The sequence below is a fragment of the Neovison vison genome, chromosome X, assembly GCF_020171115.1.
Source record: "Neovison vison isolate M4711 chromosome X, ASM_NN_V1, whole genome shotgun sequence".
Classification (NCBI taxonomy): Eukaryota; Metazoa; Chordata; class Mammalia; order Carnivora; family Mustelidae; genus Neogale; species Neogale vison.
Genome location: NC_058105.1, coordinates 56,457,758 through 56,477,664, shown reverse-complemented (window position 1 = coordinate 56,477,664; position 19,907 = coordinate 56,457,758). Strand labels below are relative to the sequence as shown.

The 19,907-nt window shown below is 34.2% G+C and overlaps 1 protein-coding gene across 1 annotated transcript in view; it reads left to right on the top strand.

Moving 5' to 3' along the window:
- DACH2 (dachshund family transcription factor 2) overlaps positions 1-18,571 on the top strand; it is an 874,111-nt gene extending 855,540 nt beyond the window's left edge. The window contains exons 10-11 of the mRNA XM_044235297.1: positions 2,022-2,087; positions 18,086-18,571. Of these exons, the coding sequence (XP_044091232.1) occupies positions 2,022-2,087; positions 18,086-18,135 (116 nt within the window). The 3' untranslated portion in view covers positions 18,136-18,571. The remainder of the gene's footprint in view (positions 1-2,021; positions 2,088-18,085) is intronic.
- The last annotated feature ends 1,336 nt before the right edge of the window (positions 18,572-19,907 follow it).

Here is a 19,907-nt window from a genome sequence, read left to right as displayed (position 1 = left end):
CACTGAGAAGGGGGCACGGGTCCGTGAGCCCCAGGCTGGGCTTTTGCACGCCTCTGTCTGGGGAAGAGTTTCACGCGCGCGCGCGGTTTAGGCTTTAAAACAATGGCGCGGGTCAAGGAGCGCCCACAGGGCCTCAGTAATTCAGGGGGCAGTGAGGGACGTGCGCGCGTATCTCGAGCTTTGTGGTAGGGCTAGCGCGCGTTCCGCAGACCGGCGCGGCTCCCATCCCCTCACAGGAGCCGGAACCCACGCACTCTGGGGCGCGCTGGCGGCTTAGGGACCAGGAGCTGGTTTCTCAGCCGCACTCTCTCTGCCTCAGCGCAGGGGAGGCCGTCTGGGACCGGGGACTTAAGCCCCTGTCCCTAGCCGCCCCGATTCCCACAATTTCCCCCCCGCGATCCTTTGCTCTTTTGGAGTGCTTTCAACCAGTCTCCAAGTTAATGCTGGTCCCCAGACGCAGGGCACTCTCGCTCGGATTGGGGTATTACTTTCCCACCAGTCGCCACTGGTGGCTCCCTCCCCCTTTTGTTTATCTTCCGATATCAGTCCACTGTTCCCATTCCGCTTTACCTGCCCACTGGCGTCTTCTGCCCCTGTAGAGATCCAGACGTGTATAATTCTGATCTCAGGCTGATTTCATGGGTGATTGGAGTTCTTCGGTAGGTAATCAGCTCACTTTCGGGTACCAGCTGAAAAGGCGCCTCTTCCTATTCCCGCCATCTTGTCCCCCTCCCTTGGTCTAGTTTTTCTATCATAAGGGAAAAACCGCTCTTTCTACAGCATGATGGGTACCTGTATTCAAATCATTTTCTTATATTAATCTTTGCTGGCATTGGGTGATGCACTAACATCTGTTATCCCATTACCCAAGGATGACCAAGCGAATGTATATATATATATATATATATATATGCTCATATAAATCTATGCTTCATGGATATAGATAGCTTTTAGATAATCACATCTCATATTTAAAATTGAAAAGAAAAACCCAACTTATTTCTTTTTTGCTCAATTTTTTTGGTTTCACTTATTTGTGGAGCATAACAAATAGCATGGAGGACATGGGGAGATAGAGAGGAGAAGGGAGTTGGGGGAAATTGGAAGGGGAGGTGAACCATGAGAGACTATGTACTCTGAAAAACAATCTGAGGGGTTTGAAGGGGCGGGGGGTGGGAGGTCGGTGTACCAGGTGGTGGGTATTATAGAGGGCACGGATTGAATGGAGCACTGGGTGTGGTGCAAAAATAATGAATACTGCTATGCTGAAAATAAATAAAAAATAAATTAAAAAAAAAAAAAAACAATTCATGTATCCCTTTGCCCTTATAACCAGTACTGCATAAAGACCACAAACCATAACGTGTGTTTTGGTGTTCAGTGTGCTTAGCATAGAGATAATCTCATCATCATCTCTCATTCATTTTACAATGAAAAATATAGCATAAAAATAGAGACCTTCCATTTATGCAATTGTATCCATCTTTTTCTTATTCTACACTCAGGTCATATTGCTTGATAGTCTGAGAGGATTATTTTCCTAAGAATTATCTCTAGAGAATGAAATAAAGATGTGTTTACTATATACTTGAAAATATATGCCAAATTTTAGAATTCAGCTATAGTTTATAATTCTCCCTCCTACCATTAAAAACAAACATATGGAGGCACCTGGGTGGCTCAGTGGGTTAAAGCCTCTGCCTTCAGCTCAGGTCATGATCCCAGGGTCCTGGGATCAAGCCCCACATCGGTCTCTCTGCACTGTGGGGAGCCTGCTTCCTCCTCTCTCTCTCTGTCTGCCTCTCTGCCTACTTGTGATCTCTGTCTGTCAGATAAATAAATAAAATCTTTAAAAAATTTTTTAATAAAAAAATAAAAAATAAAAACAGACATATGAAAATAATAACAAGAATGCAATCCAAGATCTTGTGCTATCCATAGGACCAAATTACTAGTTTCACTTTAAGTGGAATCAGGATAAAATAGAATTGTACCTTAATCTTGAATGTCACTTCTTTCAGATACTGGAATTCCAGACACTGAAGTAGAAAACAGTGGAACTCCTCATAATAGTACTACTATGCAAGGTACAGTAAACAGCTCCTCTCTATAACTGCCTGATATGGGGTGGGCATGAGTTCCTATGTTGATATTCTCTATATAAATAAAAAAATAAGTTTAATTATTCTCACTTTATGGTAGAGGGAGAAGTCTTCAGAATTTTTTGAGGGACTAATAATTTCACATATACAATGTGGGAAATTTCTTGTACACTTAACTTTTTAAAAAGAATGTATACTTATGTTAGGCATATTCTAAAAATGCATAATGGTGAATATAATTTACCTTTCTGAAGTGTACAACAATATACTTTTAAAAATTTCACTACTATTTGTAAAAACCACAGGTAGAATAATTATAACCTATCAATATGTTTGATGAGTTCTAGACAACATTTTTATCAAACTCTAAATTCCAATGCTGTTTAGATAACTTTAGAAGCCATCTAAATATGGAAATAAGAACATGACTTGTAATTCATGATTTTCAAGATTCCCATAAGTGCTTAGATCCTTTAAAATATTTAAAAATACTTGGTAGTAGGAGAATAGATGATACAAGTCAATTTAAAATTTCACTGGAGTGCAAAACAATCTGAAAGGAGAAATTGAATTTAACCACTGGAATTTTTCTTGTCTGATTTTAATGCAGTTTTCTAGCTCTTTGTATGCAGATTACCTTTATTTTTATATTTAATATGGAAAAATGTCTCACTCTAATAAAAAAAGTAAAGGCATCTCTATGAGAAAATGATTTCTTAACTTCAGAAAGCAAGACAATCATGGATGTTACTTGCTAGAGGATTAACTAATCAATGCCTTTTCATTGTGTAATTACTAGGTCTACATGAAGGTAACGGAACTAGATGTGACTAAAAGATCCATTTGGGTTCTTTTGTGTGTCCACACTTATGTGGTAGTTTCAGAAAATTTAGAAACCCTCACTCATGTAGACTTGCCCATCATTTTTTACAAAACAAGGATTGTCAGAGCTCATGGATCTTCTGATCATGCCTGTTTCTGCTGCGGTTGAGTAGATCTAATTAATGCATTAATTTTGCTAAGTGTGCTTTGTTCATTCAGTGAAGCTTTTGATGTTTTTTATCCCTTTTATGCTTGCTGGCTTTCTTCCCTCAGTTTAAAAGTTGCATCTATGCGCCCAAAGCCAATATGGACAAGACTCATTGTCTGTCTGATCAAGTCACCACAGTTAAATTTATGAGCAAAATCTCCACTAGTTGTGGGCTACCACTAGTTGAGTTTGCTGTCACATATTGGGACAAGGTAGGGTTGAATAAGCTTGAAGCATTTGATGACTTCTTAATTTGTGACACACAAATATAGACCCAGTCTTTTATGGAACATTGAGTTTGATTGTGCTCCTCCTTTGATGGGCTTTAAGGTCAGCTTTGGAACTGGAGAGGTTAAAGCAAACACACCATCAGTGGGTTGTACATTTATTATCTTGTAATCCTATACTTTCAATCCATTGCTGTTTGTTTAATGTATATGATGTCTTTAATTTGCAGTAGTAACATCTTTCCCAACTCTGAAATATATACAAACATTTTTACTGTCCTAAAGTTATTTCATTTCCATGCAACTAAAAACAGGTATCTAATTCATGGGAATTAGTTAGATGATATAAATCAAAAGCCTTTGATTTGGTTTAAATTTTCTTATTTTAACAAAGTCTGCAGAGAATGGCTTTTGTATATTAACTTGTGGTTGGGGTAGGGCACATTTAATATTTATTTTCATTGAGCATACTTTTAGTAATTGCTGCTATTTTTTGCTGGCTAAATATGAGGGAATTAGTACACCTTTAAAAGGATTAAGATAGAATATATTTTAAATCAAGGGACATAACTTTCATTATTTTTTTTTCAAATTACAGATCAAATTGACTAATATTTGTCATTAGTAGTGTGAATATATAGTAAAGTGCGGTGTGTTAACAATTACTTATTGAATGTCAGCCTTTTAGGTTAATTTAAATAATCTTGATAAATGTAATGAAAATGGAAAAGTACACATTCTCATCTCTCTTAGCATAGCATTTAAGCAATATAAATGATAAATGTCCCATCATCAATTTATGGAAAACTAGAGTGAATGCTCTGTCTTAATATGACAGTAGAATCACAATTTAATACCTAAAGTAAGTTAATTTTTTGAGCAAAAAATAAGTTTCATTAACCAGTGGGATAAGTGCCTGAAAATATTATCAGAACTATTTTGAGTGTAGTTCACAAAATGAACCAATTCAAAAAATTACCTGAAAAATCCCAGTAATATTACTTATTATTTAAGATGTTCAATATTGAAAAATTACTTTTGTATGCATTTATGAACTTCAGAAAATGTGTAATATCTGGAAAACATAAAATGCAACTTTGGCCATTATTTTTTTCATTCTTCCTAATAGATTTGCTCTTGTGTGTTATAGTTTTTATCTTTTGTGACTTATTTTGATACTGATTTCATCTTTCCATTTTCCTCAATTACCCATTTTTTACCTTGGAAGAGTATTTGTTAGCATTGTTTATGAGGGTCAATTCATTCATGCCAATTCAGTGCCATTTCCAAAACTCATCTTTATCACAGCAAACAATTCCAGCATGTGAAGTCTTTTCTCTTCCTATTGTCAATAGCTCTGCTGGATAGAAATCTATCAATCAGCTAGTGCTCTCACTTTTGAAGTTAAATTAGTTCAATGGGATATCTCCTTAGGAGAGTTTAAAGAGGACTTGGAAGAATGCTGTTTGGTCATCTTTAAAACTATATACAGTTTTATGCTAATGATTGCATGGATTTTATTACAAAGATTCTTTGTACTAAAAAAAAAGATTCTTTGTACTAAGATTCATACATGTATTCTAAATCTCTTTAGCTTGGTTATTTCATGTCTTTTATGCTTTGAATGTTGTTTGACAGACAAGGTATGCATTAACCACCTTTTGTAACCCTAATTTTAATGGTCTATTATAGCAACTCCTTCTGAATATTTTAAGGTGATCAAACAATGAATACATACTCACTCTGATGGCTCTGTCCACTGTTGGTGGAGGTGAAGGATTCGGTGGAACATAAACACTAATATTGTCTCACCTAGATTCACATAATTCAGTTGAGGGTCTGCAAGACAGCACATTAACCATCTTATCAACCAATCTCTGTTCTACATTAAATAAACATACTGGGTGTCATTAAGTGCACCTTCAGATCAATGATTTCTTTCAAATGACATTCAAGTACCATTTGTGTAGTGCCTTTCTGCTGATAAAAGCAAATTAAATTAGCACAACTACAAGTGCACTGATAAACACCAAAACTGAACAGCAGTACCATTATCTAACAAAGTAGTATTTTCTCTTTACTGTGTTCTGCCATTTAGTTATTATCCTATTGGAAATCTAATTATAATCCTTTTACTCCCTAGTCAGACTTCACAGTTTTTGCAAGCTTAGCACTGACAAGTGATTTCATTACATTTGATTGCATGCACCCAGATTGACTTAACTTCACTTGAAGATCTAAAAGCCCTCTCAGTTTCTCAGATTCCCTATTTGCACATTATAGCAACAGCTCCTTTAATTAATTAGCATAAACAGCAGTAACATGAACTGCTGAACAGAAAATAACATCATTTTATGATCACAGGGAGACTTCTCCTTTTGCATGTTTATACCTTAGTTAACTCTTATATGACTATATTTCATTGTTAGGGGCTACTGGTACAGTTGACAGTGCATGTTCTTAAAATTTTAAGAATTGACATCATCATCTTAATAATAACAGATAAAACAAGCCCAGAACACGAAGCTCTTACGTTTTAGAAAACACACAACAGCCTTCAAAAACTGACTTTCTAGAAATAAAATAAAATAATAAGAAAAGTTCAAGGGAGATAGCATCATAAATTGTAAGGGCTGACACATTGCTCCCTTTCCTGCCATTGTATTTGTTTGGGGAAAACAAAACAAAACAAAATTTAAAAAACAAACAAATTAGGAACTGTTTTTGTAAGAGGAATGTCAATCTGTGTAAATGATTTTTACATTTGCTTTTTTTTGCCTACATGTTTGACCATGACACAGAATGATTTAACACTGGAATATATTTTTCCATAAATATGGTGGAATCTTAAATTATTTTCCTTCCTTTTGCTACTAACCACAGGAAATAGATATTAAATCTAACCTACATTTTAAAAGTAAACCAAAATTTGATGCAAAATATAAACCTACTAAAAATTTTCTCCTGCTGAGGGGGAAAAGAAAAATTCAGTTCAGAAAAATGTAAAATCTTGTTCATAGAATATAGACTAACCTTTCTAAAGTATGAAAAGCATGATCTCATCCATGCAGCACATTGTAAAGATGCCACTGAAGAATTAAAAGCAAGGTGACTAAAGTGTCATTTGATTCTAAAAGCAACAGACACAATTTTAACACTTCTATGCTAAAAACACACTTATTACATCTTACAATGTAATATGTGCTTAATTAACATATAGAAATTTTAATATACATTTAGAGTATGAAGTACATATGAATATGTGTATTCTCATCTACTCTCTGAAAATGAATTTGAGCAACATCTATCCTTCCTCAACCTTTGAAACTTCCTTATATTCTATCTTTGTTGCTCACTTGGTTACCTAGAATAATATTCCTCTAATGAGCTTCAGATGGCATGCTAGTATTTATTGGAAACAATTACCCTTGATCTAAAATTGTCATTGCAGAATCTGCTAGAATAACAATGAAAGGGATGGTAGGAACAAGTAAGGAGACTGGAAAAATTAAATCATATATGATTACTTCCCATGTATATGATTTGAAATGAAAAACAAAAAGGAGAGCAGGTAGAATTTCTCTATAGGCTTTTCTAAGTCCCACCACATTGTGCTCTACATCTTTCTCTTGGGGCTCCACAGACTACTTCCTGCTCTATCTTCATGAATCATCAATTGCCCTCCCCTTTTATGTCTTATACTATGTTGTAAGGTATTCATAGACACATTAATATTCCCACTGAAAAGTGGAAGTGTTCTTTTCTGAAGTGTATAGTGTGACAGATATTAGAGAGATTGTGGGAAGTAGGTCTTCTTCCCACTTAAATGCTTCTTTTGAGAGTAGGAGCCTTTTACTACTCAGAGAAACATTGCTGCAACTGTCATCATAGAGTGAAAAAAGACTGTAGCACACACCCCACAGAGAAGATTTTAACATCTTTCTTTAAGGCAACAGTTTTTTTTTTTTTCCTGTAAGATTCATTAGATGGCCCGAATCTTTTTATTTTCTCCCCCAGGAAGTATTTCTCTCTCATTTTCTTCATCCTTCACAGGATTTTTATCTCGATTGATAGTACCTCACAGACTATATCATACCTTTTTCTGTGAAATAACTACCAGGTTATAGTGCATATTATGCTTTTAGTTCTTTCCAAGGAGGATGTAAAGAGGTTACATTACTTGGTAATTTGGAGTTTGGTTGTCAAGAGGTGGCTTGAACCAACTACCACTACATTGTTAACAGAATATTTGCAGTGACTGAAAGGCTGCCACATTAATGAAGATAACATAAAGTCCCATCTACAGATCTAAGACATACAACTCCAGTTATATATCTCACTTATACAACAGATGAAATTGTAGCTTAATGATAGCAAGATAGTGAGATTTGCAAGCCAAAATAGGTTTCTCTGCTACTTAGCATTTTGTAGGTCTACAGATTAATTCATCAATCAAAATATCTTTCTGACTCTTATCCAGGAAGGGTTGTTTAACTCAACTTTATCATTGTTTAGCCAGTTACATTATGCTCCATCCTCTGTATGTGTACAACACATTTTTAAGCTTAAAATTCACTCTTTCCCTCCTCAAACCCAGATAAGCTTGAGGAAAATGCAAAAGGAAAGGCTTTCTCTGATTAAAAGTCTCTCAGTTTCACATTTGTGTTTTAGTGTACAACACACAGCATTTTCATAGAAAACTGTAATAATATGTTATTGTTGTCATACCACTTCTTTTAAATAAGTTGAATAAAAGAAAAAAGGTAGAATGATGTTGCAGCCACATAAATATGTTGTAGTTCTATGCCAACATGCTTATTGGATAATCCTCAAGCTGGAAGAGTGAAAAAAAGAAAGGCAAGGACTAGTGTTTGTATAGCCTGGTGAACTTTGTGCCATTCTTTTCTTTTGAGGAGATAGGGTAAGGGAGGGCTTAATTTAAAAAAGTAACTTATCGGGTGACTTAACTGAAATTTCCAGGGATAGATTCAGGCATGCATCCAGGAACTCAAATAATAAATCTGTTTAACATGTCTCTCCTTCTAGTTCCCTCTAGTCTCCCTTCCCTTTGAAGGCTTTGGGTTTTTTGTTTTGTTTTGTTTGTTTTTGTTTTTGTTTTATATTTGGCTAAGTTTTCCTATTCCATTGTGCAAAATGTGGCAAGCCCAGATTTATTGTTAGTTCTCTCATTAGTAACAATTCTGTCAGAAAGAGGATTTTGTTTTTGTGCCATTCTTAGCACACATCCTCTACCAGGATTGCTTCTGTATGATAATTAAGAACGATATGATTAGCCTCCACTTTATAAACAGGGAAATCGCCTAAGAGAAGTTAATTGGCTTGCTGTCAATAGTGGGCTCTAAAACATAGGAATCTTAATTCCCTCACACGTTATCCTCATTGTCAATTTGTGTTGATATTTTCACTTTCAATCTATACTGTTAAAATCACTAGTCATCTAGCTAGTATATTTAACTAGATTATAATATTATCCTATGAAAAATAGGATCCAGCAGGACCTAGGTGAAAGAAACCTTCTCCATCTTGTAGTTAATTAACCAAAAGAGCCTAAAACCAACTCTAATTAAATAATTACTTCTGCCTTGAAACTTTGCAGAGATTGGGGTAGTACTTATAAAAACTACACAAATAACATATAGCTCTCTTTTTTATTTAAAACTGTGTAGAGAAACTGAAATAAAAATAGAAAGAAACTTTTCTATTTGTGGCAAAAACTCACATCATCTATCAGAACTAGACCTTAACAGATCCTCAGTATTGTAACTTAGGTCAAGATTCTTTACCGTGGGCCTTTAGCATAAAGTCTTACTTGTTTGCTATAGGGAACTTCTTCCTCATTTATAATACCATATAACAATCAATTTTGGAAATTAAAGTGAATTTAAAGAAAAACATTCTTCAGATTTTATCCAGACCTCCTTGAAGTCCCCTAATATGTTGATCCCCACAGTTTATAATTTACTTGTCTAATGTTTAGAAGTTAACATTAGTAATAATCTGTTTACTCAAGATGCAATCTACTTTACCTCAATAATGCAAATGGTTATTTAGACATTTTCAATGATTTCTCTTTTAACTTTAAAGAAAGCAGTATTTTTATAAACATTTCCTCACTATTTCCCTACTGTCCCATAAATGTTTAAGTGATTGTACTTTCTTCAAAAAAATACAGATGAATATCACCTTGATCTCAGCATTGGTAAGTATCCATATAAAATGGGTGAGGCATAGCCTGCAACTCAAATTTTACAATCTCCTGGTAACTGCATTTTAATCTTCTATGGGAAATGTTGGATGTGGTCATTTTTAATGTTGTTCAAGTAAACAATGTTTTCCCATTACTTTCATTTTCATTTTCTTCTATATTTTGATCACACATCAGGATTATAGTGTCTTTCTATTAGTTTAATATACAAAAGGAATAGTTAAAAGTCATAAAAGTAACTTTAAATATACTAAATGTACTTTTATTTTTAAAATTTTTTAAATATTACATTAAAATATTTACAGTATGCTTCTTAAAGTGCAAATAAATAAATATTCACAAAATATTTTTTAGATTATATACTTATGGAAAGTGGGTGATACAACTTTAGACTTTTAAAGAAATGGCATAAACAACTTACCGCTTTTCACCTTGGCATTATCTATAAGAAGTATTGCAAGAATATGACATTCCATATGTGATTCAAGTGCTTAGAGTGGCTTAGTATGGCTCCTAACATAGTCAGTGTTCCACAAATACTAGTTTTTTATTTATACTTCTTTCTTTTCCTTTCTTTTCTCTGCAGGAAAATAGAATTCAAGTACATCTAGAGCTCTTAGTGTGGCTCAAAAATTGCAGGTCTGTGTACCGGACACATGTACTTTTATTGACATTTTATATCTGGTCTGTGGGAGACACAATGTAGGAAGATCATTGGTTTAGTAGTCAGAATTTTTCAGTCACTAATTGGCTAATTCATTTACTAAGCTTGAGAAGTAATTCAATCTATCCCTTCCTGAGTTTTAGTAAAATGGTAATTATAATATTTGCCTTATCATCCCCTTCAATACATTAGATCCATACTTTCTGATAAGTATGACAGATAATAAGATTTCATTATGACTACGCCCAATGCAATACATATGAAGTTAGCATTTATGTTCACATGTGTAGATTTTAGTAAGAATGAAATATTTGGCATATAATTGATGTATAAAACTTCCTTTAAACATATTATTTTCAGTAGACAGTCATAGCAAATATATTTTTTATAATTTACCATCATATGGGAATAGAAGGGTATCCTTGCCACATTTTTAGGGTGGGTCTTTCAAAGACCAGAGAGTAAATAAAGGGGAAAAGACTATATTAAAGAATTAGTTCACACAAAAAAAAGTAAGTTGAAAGTGAGCAAGAGAGGTTGATGTTCCATTGTGATACCATTTGCAAAGAAAAGACAACATGTACTGATTTTTGTTTTGATTAAAATATAAATCAGAAATTTGGGGGGCTAAAAAAGTAAAGTAGTTATTATTTTCAAGAAACTTCTATTTTTTTTAAGTGCCACATTATAAAATCAACATCAGACCCTGTTAAAAATGACTCTAAAACAAGGTTTTCCCTAGATGAAGAGTAATCAAATGCTTTGCTACTTTATTATCTGCCCCTTTCTTGTATTATTCTACTTTTCCTGTTTTCAAATTAGTAGCTCCATATTTATACTACTGTACTAATACCTAACTGGACCCCAGACTGTTATCACTTAATTGATTTGAGGATACTATATTCTGAACGTGTTTCCACAATGAAGTAGAGCTCATAGAATTGACTGAATATTTAATTTGGATTGAACCTATGACTGAATTAGAGCATTAACCAGCCCATTGTTTTACCTCTCTCTTATTCAAGTTAGAAAAACATGGTCTTTCAGATATGATCTCATTTAATGCCAAATAATATAGTGCCCATTTGAAGATTAGAAACACATCACTAGTTAAAGTACTTAAAGAAAACATCAAATGTACTACTTAGCAGGTGAAGCTGATCAGTTCTTAAGGAAATCTCTTTGCCTTTTTTAAAGTTTTTATTTAAATTCCAGGTATTAGCATTGGTGTAATATTAGTTTCAGGTGTACAATTTAACGATTCAACAGTTACATACAGTGCCTGGTGCTTATCGAAACAAGTGCACTCCTTTTTTTCTTCAAATTTTAATTTAAATTCTAGTTCATTAACATACAGTGCAATGTTGGTTTCAGGAGTATAATTCAGCAGATCATCACTTACATACAACACCCAGTGCTCATCATATCAAGTGCACTCCCTAATCCCACTGTTTATATAAGTGAGTAAGTGGTGAGGAAACACTTGAAAGAAAACATGAGCTCCGAGGAGGAAAAATAACTTTTTCTAAACATAAATTAAACCTTCAAAAACATAATAGAACTATTTCTTTGCAATTAAAAAAAAACACAGGCTTCCAGTTATGGAATGAAAGAGTCACAGGAACAAAAGGCACAGCATGGAGAATATAGTCAATGATACTGTAATAGCCTTGTATGGTGATAGATGGTAGCTACATTTGTGGTAAGCATAAAATAACATATAGAGATGTTGAGTCACTATGTTGTACACCTGAAGCTAATATAACACTGTGTGTCAACTACTCTAAATAAATAAATAAATAAATAAATAAACAGACAAACAAATACACAGTGAGAAGTTACTTTTAAATATCCATTTTGTCAGAGAAAGAAATCTCATCCTGAGGGGGAAATTGCAATCATTAACAAAGATTTTGACTCAGGGAAAATAGTGTGGATCTTTACTCATATTTTAGATGATGAAGGGGGGGAAAACCTTTCTTAATGCCTTGCTTTTAAGCTAGTCATGCATTTTGCTTAAGGTTGTAAAACAGTAGAATATGCACAAGGGTCTCATTAGCATATTTTAGAGTTAGGAAATATCATTTACACTATTTTTATATGGTCAATATCACTCTGAGAGAATAAGATTTAACTTTAAACTACTGTAAACCTACAGTTCTGCTCACCTTTGTATAATTTAATTTTTAATAGAATGAAACTCACATCAATGAATATATTTTTCAGGGATAAACTGAATAAAATAATATAATTATTGCACAGAGATTTATTCAAATATTGAACATATGTAGCACAGCAAAATACTATAAAGCTATTTTGTGGTTTCCAGTGAAGTACATTGAGTAGATTTTGGATTTTCTTTGTCATAATGAAATTTTGACCAGGTCTTATTGTTTTTTCTGTGCAGCCTGAACACTGATGCCGGAACTCCAACTGATCATAGGCACAAATAGAGTGCTGTAGCAGTTTACTTGCTTTATTTAATGCTGTAATTCTTTAGAATTAATACTCAATTTCTTAAAATATGGAAACTTCAATTACTATTTGTTTGTTACTGATAAATAGGACTTTGCACGTACAAGGAAAATGTGCTAGAGAATAGGTTTCACCAGTTTTTAGGGGATAATCATAATGATTGAACATGATACTTCACACTTCTATAACCCCTTTCTTCCATGGAGTTCATAGTGTTTCATAAATGTTATCACATTAATTACACAGCATCCTAATGGGGTAAGTAGGTACAAGAACTTTTTAGAGAGAAAATGTTATTTCTAAGTGGTGTGACAGAAACTTAAATGTAGGCACACCTACTTTAAGTTGTGATTACTGTGAAATAGCTCTATATTTGGCTGACCTGGGATTTAACAGGGAACACGTGAGGAAGTAACTCATTTGTGCAAATGACCAGTATTTGTTACCACTCATTTAGAGCTCACTTTTCTTAAAAAACAAAAACAAGAATAAAAACAAACAAAAACATGCCTGTAGTGTTCTCTAAGGGAATAATGACAGATTCAGTTTGCAGATTTTACCATACATAGTTCTCCCTTTGATCTGTTGATGGTAAAGCAAGTATTTAATCCCTTTCTACTAGCATATTCCTTATTTATAGAGAAGTGAATGATAAAAACACATACCCAAGCTACTATAAATAAACCCCTTTTATTGTTTTTTTGCTCTCCTCCCATCTCCAATTCTTCTTCCTCTTTATTAAACTATCAACAACTAAATAGACTGGAGAATCTATAGACATAAGAAAGAAAGTCAGATATGACGGACCAGTCACATCATGGTTATTTTCCATTGTTCACCTTCTGATCTAAACATGACCAGATGCCTAAAATGTTCCAGTAATCAGAACCAAATGGGTCATTTGGCTTGAATTATCCAGGAAATGGTCTCAAATATCTTCAGCTGTTTATTTATTGGAGGCCTTGCCAAAGGCTAGTGGCAAATACCTGTCACCATTATTTTCATACCTCTTGAGAATCTAATAGAGCAGTATTTCAATGTGTTAAGTGTCACTCTAGTGATAAATATTTTTAATGGCTCATCCTAATATGCCCTTCCTACACCAAGCAAAATCTAATGTTATTTTTATATCTGCCCTAGAATTAATTGCAAAACCATCGTTCACCTTATGCAAAAGGCCAACAAAATTTTTAATCCATTCTCCAATAATCAGTTCCCTGTGACAGTACATTAAATTTCTGTTCGAATGGTTACATACTCTATACATTTTAAAATGTTAACATTAATTCATATCATTGTGACATTCCAGTCATTTCATGCTCTGAAGGAATTTCTTCTAAGGTACAGGAATTGGCTTCCTGTGCTCTTGATAGACTGTAGAAGGTCTACTAGTGTAGAGTAGGTGTGCTGTTTTAACCTAATTTAGTGAGTAATGCCAAATTAGAAGTAAATCATGGATAAAGAAGAAATAAATCATGGATTGAGGCAATTTCAATTTTAAAAAATTATACTAATACTAAATATCTGAACTGAGTAACAGAGAGGTGTGACTAAAAATATAGCATCCAGAAATGTCTCATCATTTGATAGTCAAACAGCATGTATTAAACTATAGCAGAGATTATTCCAATTAACATTAGCATATTCAAATTAACTAAGTCACTTTAAAGAAAACTAGTGTCATTTTACAAACAGATATGTTTAATTGATTTTGATTAAACTGTAAGAATTCCACATATGTTTTCTTCTGGTCTTTTCCCACATATCTGCCTTTTTTGTGACACCTCTTTTAAGCTTTTTCCTTTCATAAGCTTCAGATGTATACCACAGAAGGCAACACTCACACTTTCTTGAGTTCGGAACAACTAGGTGTGGTTCTTTAAAGATAACTCGACTATGGACTATGAAAAACAGTCTGAGGGGTTTGAAGTGGCAGGGGGGTGGGAGGTTGGGGTACCAGGTGGTGGGTATTATAGAGGGCACGGCTTGCATGGAGCACTGGGTGTGGTGAAAAAATAATGAATACTGTTTTTCTGAAAATAAATAAATTGGAAAAAAAAAACTTTGAAAAAAGAAAAAAAAATAAAGATAACTCAACTGATCAGCAGAGGCTCATCTTTTGTATGAAGGGGACCACACCATACTTCTGTGCCATGGTGTATTCCTGTATCAGGCAGTGCTGTGTTAAGAGAAGACTATATGGGCCTCCGTTTTATTTTTTAAATGGACAACATCTGTGTATATTGAGTCACCCTTTTATTTATCTGGAAAATCTTTGTATTTTCATTATCATTTGTTTCCATGATTTTTTTCAATTCTTCTTTAATTTCCCGGTTGACCCATTCATTCTTTAGAAGGATGCTGTTTAGTCTCCATGTATTTGTGTTCTTTCCAAACTTCCTCTTGTGGTTGAGTTCTAGCTTCAGAGCATTGTGGTCTGAAAATCTGTGGGACACAACAAAGGCAGTCCTGAGAGGAAAATATATAGCGGTACAAGCTTTTCTCAAGAAACAAGAAAGGTCTCAGGTACACAACCTAACCCTACACCTAAAGGAGCTGGAGAAAGAACAAGAAAGAAACCCTAAGCCCAGCAGGAGAAGAGAAATCATAAAGATCAGAGCAGAAATCAATGAAATAGAAACCAAAAAAACAATAGAACAAATCAACCAAACTAGGAGCTGGTTCTTTGAAAGAATTAATAAAATTGATAAACCCTTGGCCAGACTTATCAAAAAGAAAAGAGAAAGGACCCAAATATTTATCTGGAAAATCTTAAAGCCATAATCTATGTCAGCTCTTCCCAAATGTCAGTGTTTATTGCTCCTTATAAATTCCCAAACTCCCTAAAATTCTTCTAGAGAGGTTTTGTTGGTTACTTTTCCTGATATTTAATCTTATTTATATCTAGAATGCATATTAGATCATCTCTTTTGGAATGCAAGTACAACCACTCTTAAAAACATGAAATATTTAATTACTAATTAGCTGTTTTCTGTTCGTAATGAAGTGAGCATGCTTGGTTTGGATTGAAATTCAGCTACTGCTCTCCTCCATTTATGGTTCCAGATGTTTTTGTTTTATCTAGGAGTTTACTTTGACAGCTACTACTAAATGATAAATCACTCATATTACAGCTGAAATGCATTTTGAAATTGAAATGTGGCAAACATTGAGATTGCTCCAAGAATCAGTGTCAATTAGCAGGTTAATATTGGCTCCTTCTTTATGATCACTCAGTACTGGTATATGTAAAACAGTTACAGAATCTATGTCAACATTATAGAGCATGCTGCACAAGAGTCTATTTTGCTACTATCCTCTAAATTAGGAGAAAAAATGTTTACTACTGTAAAATCTTAATTTACTGTATTCTGGGTAGAAAAAATTGATTCATATTAATACTGTCTTGTTCCTGTTAGCCTATTTTTTTCTTTGGATTTTTGAGCTGCTATGGAAATACCTTCTGATAGGTTTTGTAACCTGGCATATTTAATTAAGGGTATGGGCTGATATGTTTGACTTTTTATTTTGAAGGCAGTTATTAAACATAATAAAGAAGGGTGATTTTTCAGAAACAACTTTTCTAAAGGGCAAATGGTGATTGTATTTTTCATTTCTTATTGTGCTTGTGGACCTTTTTTATAAGATATTATTTTGTTTTGCTATTGCTTTCAAGTTTGTAATGTTCACAATTTATATTGCATTATTTAATCGTTAGCTACATTGTATAAAATTCAATCTTATTTTCCATTTGATGCTGAAGTTTTCCATTGACATTTTGGATGTGTATACAGAAGATGAGATAGACTGGAAAAGTGAGCAACTATCTGGTGAATTTTATCAGAATAACTATTCTTAGACATCACAAAGGAATCAGAGCAATTTGCTGGGGTGACAGACTACTAAACAGTCCCCCCAAATTCAAACTTTTTTTCTTCTAGTCCTAGGTAAACTTCAAGTGAATCCATAGGCTTTTTGGCAAAATAACTGGTTGCCCTCTAATGAAATTTGACCCTCTAGGTCATCTGAAAACACAGACTTTTGTTCTTCTATTAATTTACCATATCTTTATTTTTCATTCTAAATTGTTATCAAGAACATTCCATTGACTCAGCATAATACCTCTACTGAGAAAGAATAAATATATTAAAGATTTTATACACAAGGCTTAAAAAAGGTATATTTTCCTCTTGACAATGCTAAATTTTGATCAGACTGAATTAATATTTTAAACTAGGCATATCAGTCCAGCAATGATAATGTACTCTCCTTTATGTGTGACGTTGATACATTTGACTCACAAACACAGACTTTGTTTCTTAAGCATAGGTGTTGGATTTGTATATCCACACTTTTTTTCCTGGTTCTTCTTTTGTGACCAAAGGCAAATTTTTATGAGGTAGCTGGATAGAGACTCAGGTCATAAGCCATGGCTATGGAAAAGAGCAAGGTTAGACAAAAAGAGGTAGGATTTCTTTTTGAAATTTTTTCCAAATAAAAATCTTTTTTTTTCCTCCAATTTATTTATTTTCAGAAAAACAGTATTCATTATTTTTTCACCACACCCAGTGCTCCATGCAACCAAATATAAATCTTATCCACACAATCAAATGTGGATGGTATGGATTCCTTTCATTGCCAACATTTAAAAAGATTGCCAACATTTAAGTTTGACCAAACACATGGTTAAACTGATACTCAGAACTAGTATGCCTTCACACAGTATACACAGTCTCAGGGTTAATTGGGGAGGGGGTTTTAAATGCACAAAGCTATCATTACCTTAGATGATAACCAGACATTCTTTTCTTCTTTTTGTGGTAAGTCACAGGGATCTTGAACATATCATATGTACAAAAAGCAAAAGTAATATGGATAACTGTAGACATCACATTTTATGAAATCAGTCTTATCAGTCTTCAAGGTCTTCAGTGCTGTGGGAAGAACATATGCTGTAGCAAAAAGCTGGAAAGATCTTTGAAAACTGACACATAACTATAGAAATGTTAAGAAATTTTTAAATTTTACCAATACTAAATCAAACCCGTTATATCAGATCATTTAGGTTCTTGAAAACAGAAGTTCGGGTGCCTGGGTGGCTCAGTGGATTAAGCCTCTGCCTTCAGCTCAGGTCATGATCTCAGGGTCCTGGGATCGAGCCCCATGTTGGGCTCTCTGCTCAGCAGGGAGCCTGCTTCTGCCTCTCTCTCTGCCTGCCTACCTACTTGTGATCTCTCTCTCTCTCTGTGTCAAATAAATAAAATAAATCTTAAAAAAACAGAAGTTCAATATTTTTAAGCACATATCAGAATTATTCCTCAAAGAACTAACTTGTTTTCTTTTTTTTTTTTTTTTTTGAAGGAGGTAACTATTACTGTTTAGCAATGGCACAACAGTCTTATTCGGCCTGAAAGGTCCTCGCTGGCTTTACATGAATGAAGATGCTTGTGATTCCAGTTTATCTCTGAAACTATTCAATATGGAATTATTTCAATTGTGTTTATCAACAAAGATTTGTTTAATGAAGCATCTATGCAGTCCATATTACATTAAAATAGGAACATGTGTACAGTTTAAATGCAATGATGTAAACTTTGTCCTTGCATTTGATTGATCAGTTTAAAAATATGAGCTAAAAAAAAAAAAAGAATATGAGCTAAATCCTAATGGGTAAAGTAACCTGACCATATGTGATGCTCTTCTATGCCCACCTCAGCTTGGCTTTTTGTCTTTTAAGGAAAAAAAATGCAGTAGTGTGTTAGAGCCTGGAAACATATGTGTTGTTTCTCTGTTCTGCCATATATTAAGTTAAAGTACACCCTCTTTGTTAAATATGTACTTGCTAAACTTCAGCATAAATAAAAGCATTTTGACTTTGTCACTTGTCACTGAGTTTTTATTTTCAAATTGCCAACTGTGGTCATTGAAGTAAAGTCATAGTGCAAATCAAAATTCAGGAACTAGGTCAGTATTTGCAAAGCTTCCTCTGGTTTAGTTATTTCCGAACAAATATGAACATATATTTTATTTCAGTTCACTTGTTTAGACAGTCCAATATTCTTGCACTCAATTATTTTATTAAATCACACCAGATTGCCTTTTCCTGGCTGTGTGTGCTTAGCAAACTTGCTTTTAAATGGAAGGGTTGCACTGGGAAACAGATTGTGGTGAATCAAAAACTAGAAAATTGTTTCTGAACATCTGTTATTTCTAAGAAGTTTCTTCTTGAGAAACACCTTTAGTAGAGATGAAGAAAGTTGAAAGGACATCTTTTCTGGACCAAAGATTTCTGTACATCCAGATATTCATTGTAACCTAATGAAAACCCAAGGCCAGATTTTAAAAAAAGCCCAGTGAGAAACTAAAACCAAAACTATGGCTCTGCCCTAGTTTATCTAAAATATCTTCACTTTCTCTTTGGTCTATTCCAACTAAAATCCTTGAGTCCATCTAAAATATGGTTCACCAAAGAACTTCTAACTTATTCCTACACATTGTCACTTCTATGCCTCACCCTGTCTTATAAAAGGTGTGTTGTGTTCCACAGCTGGCTCACCATAGACTGTAGGTCTTCTAATCTGGAACCATGTTGCTCACTTCCAGAAATTTCCTCTCACCATCACCTCCTCACCATCCTTATTTATGGAAGTTTTAAGAGTCCTGAGAAGACTTTAAGCTCTTTCTCTGCCCTAGAGAAGAAAGAACGATCCCTATGGGTTTTTTGTTAACTAAGCAGGCCTGCTCTCGTAGTATGACCTCACACCATAACACAATAAGAAGTGTACCAAATAACCAATTACATGATATGCAGTGTTGAATTATTCAAAGCATAGTGTAATGACCAGAGGAAGCCTGTGCCTTTTGATGCCCAACTCTCAGGACTCCAGATGCCAAATACTATCTATGATTTAACTTCATCTGGTAGTAGTTATGCACACTGGCTTAGCACTGTTGGGACAATTGGATTCTGAGACTGGTGGATAACTGTGACTTCTTAGGAAGTAGAAGAAACTATAGGAATCTTTTGATTATTTGAAACTCACCTCATTGGCCCATCTGGGTAAAATGAGAGAGGAAAATACTGGGATTGAAGCCTACTCTGCACCTTCAGAGGTGAAGAGTAGGATTGCTTGCTGGGGATAGGTTTGCTTGCCATTTGACCACCCTTCGACAACTTCCTCCT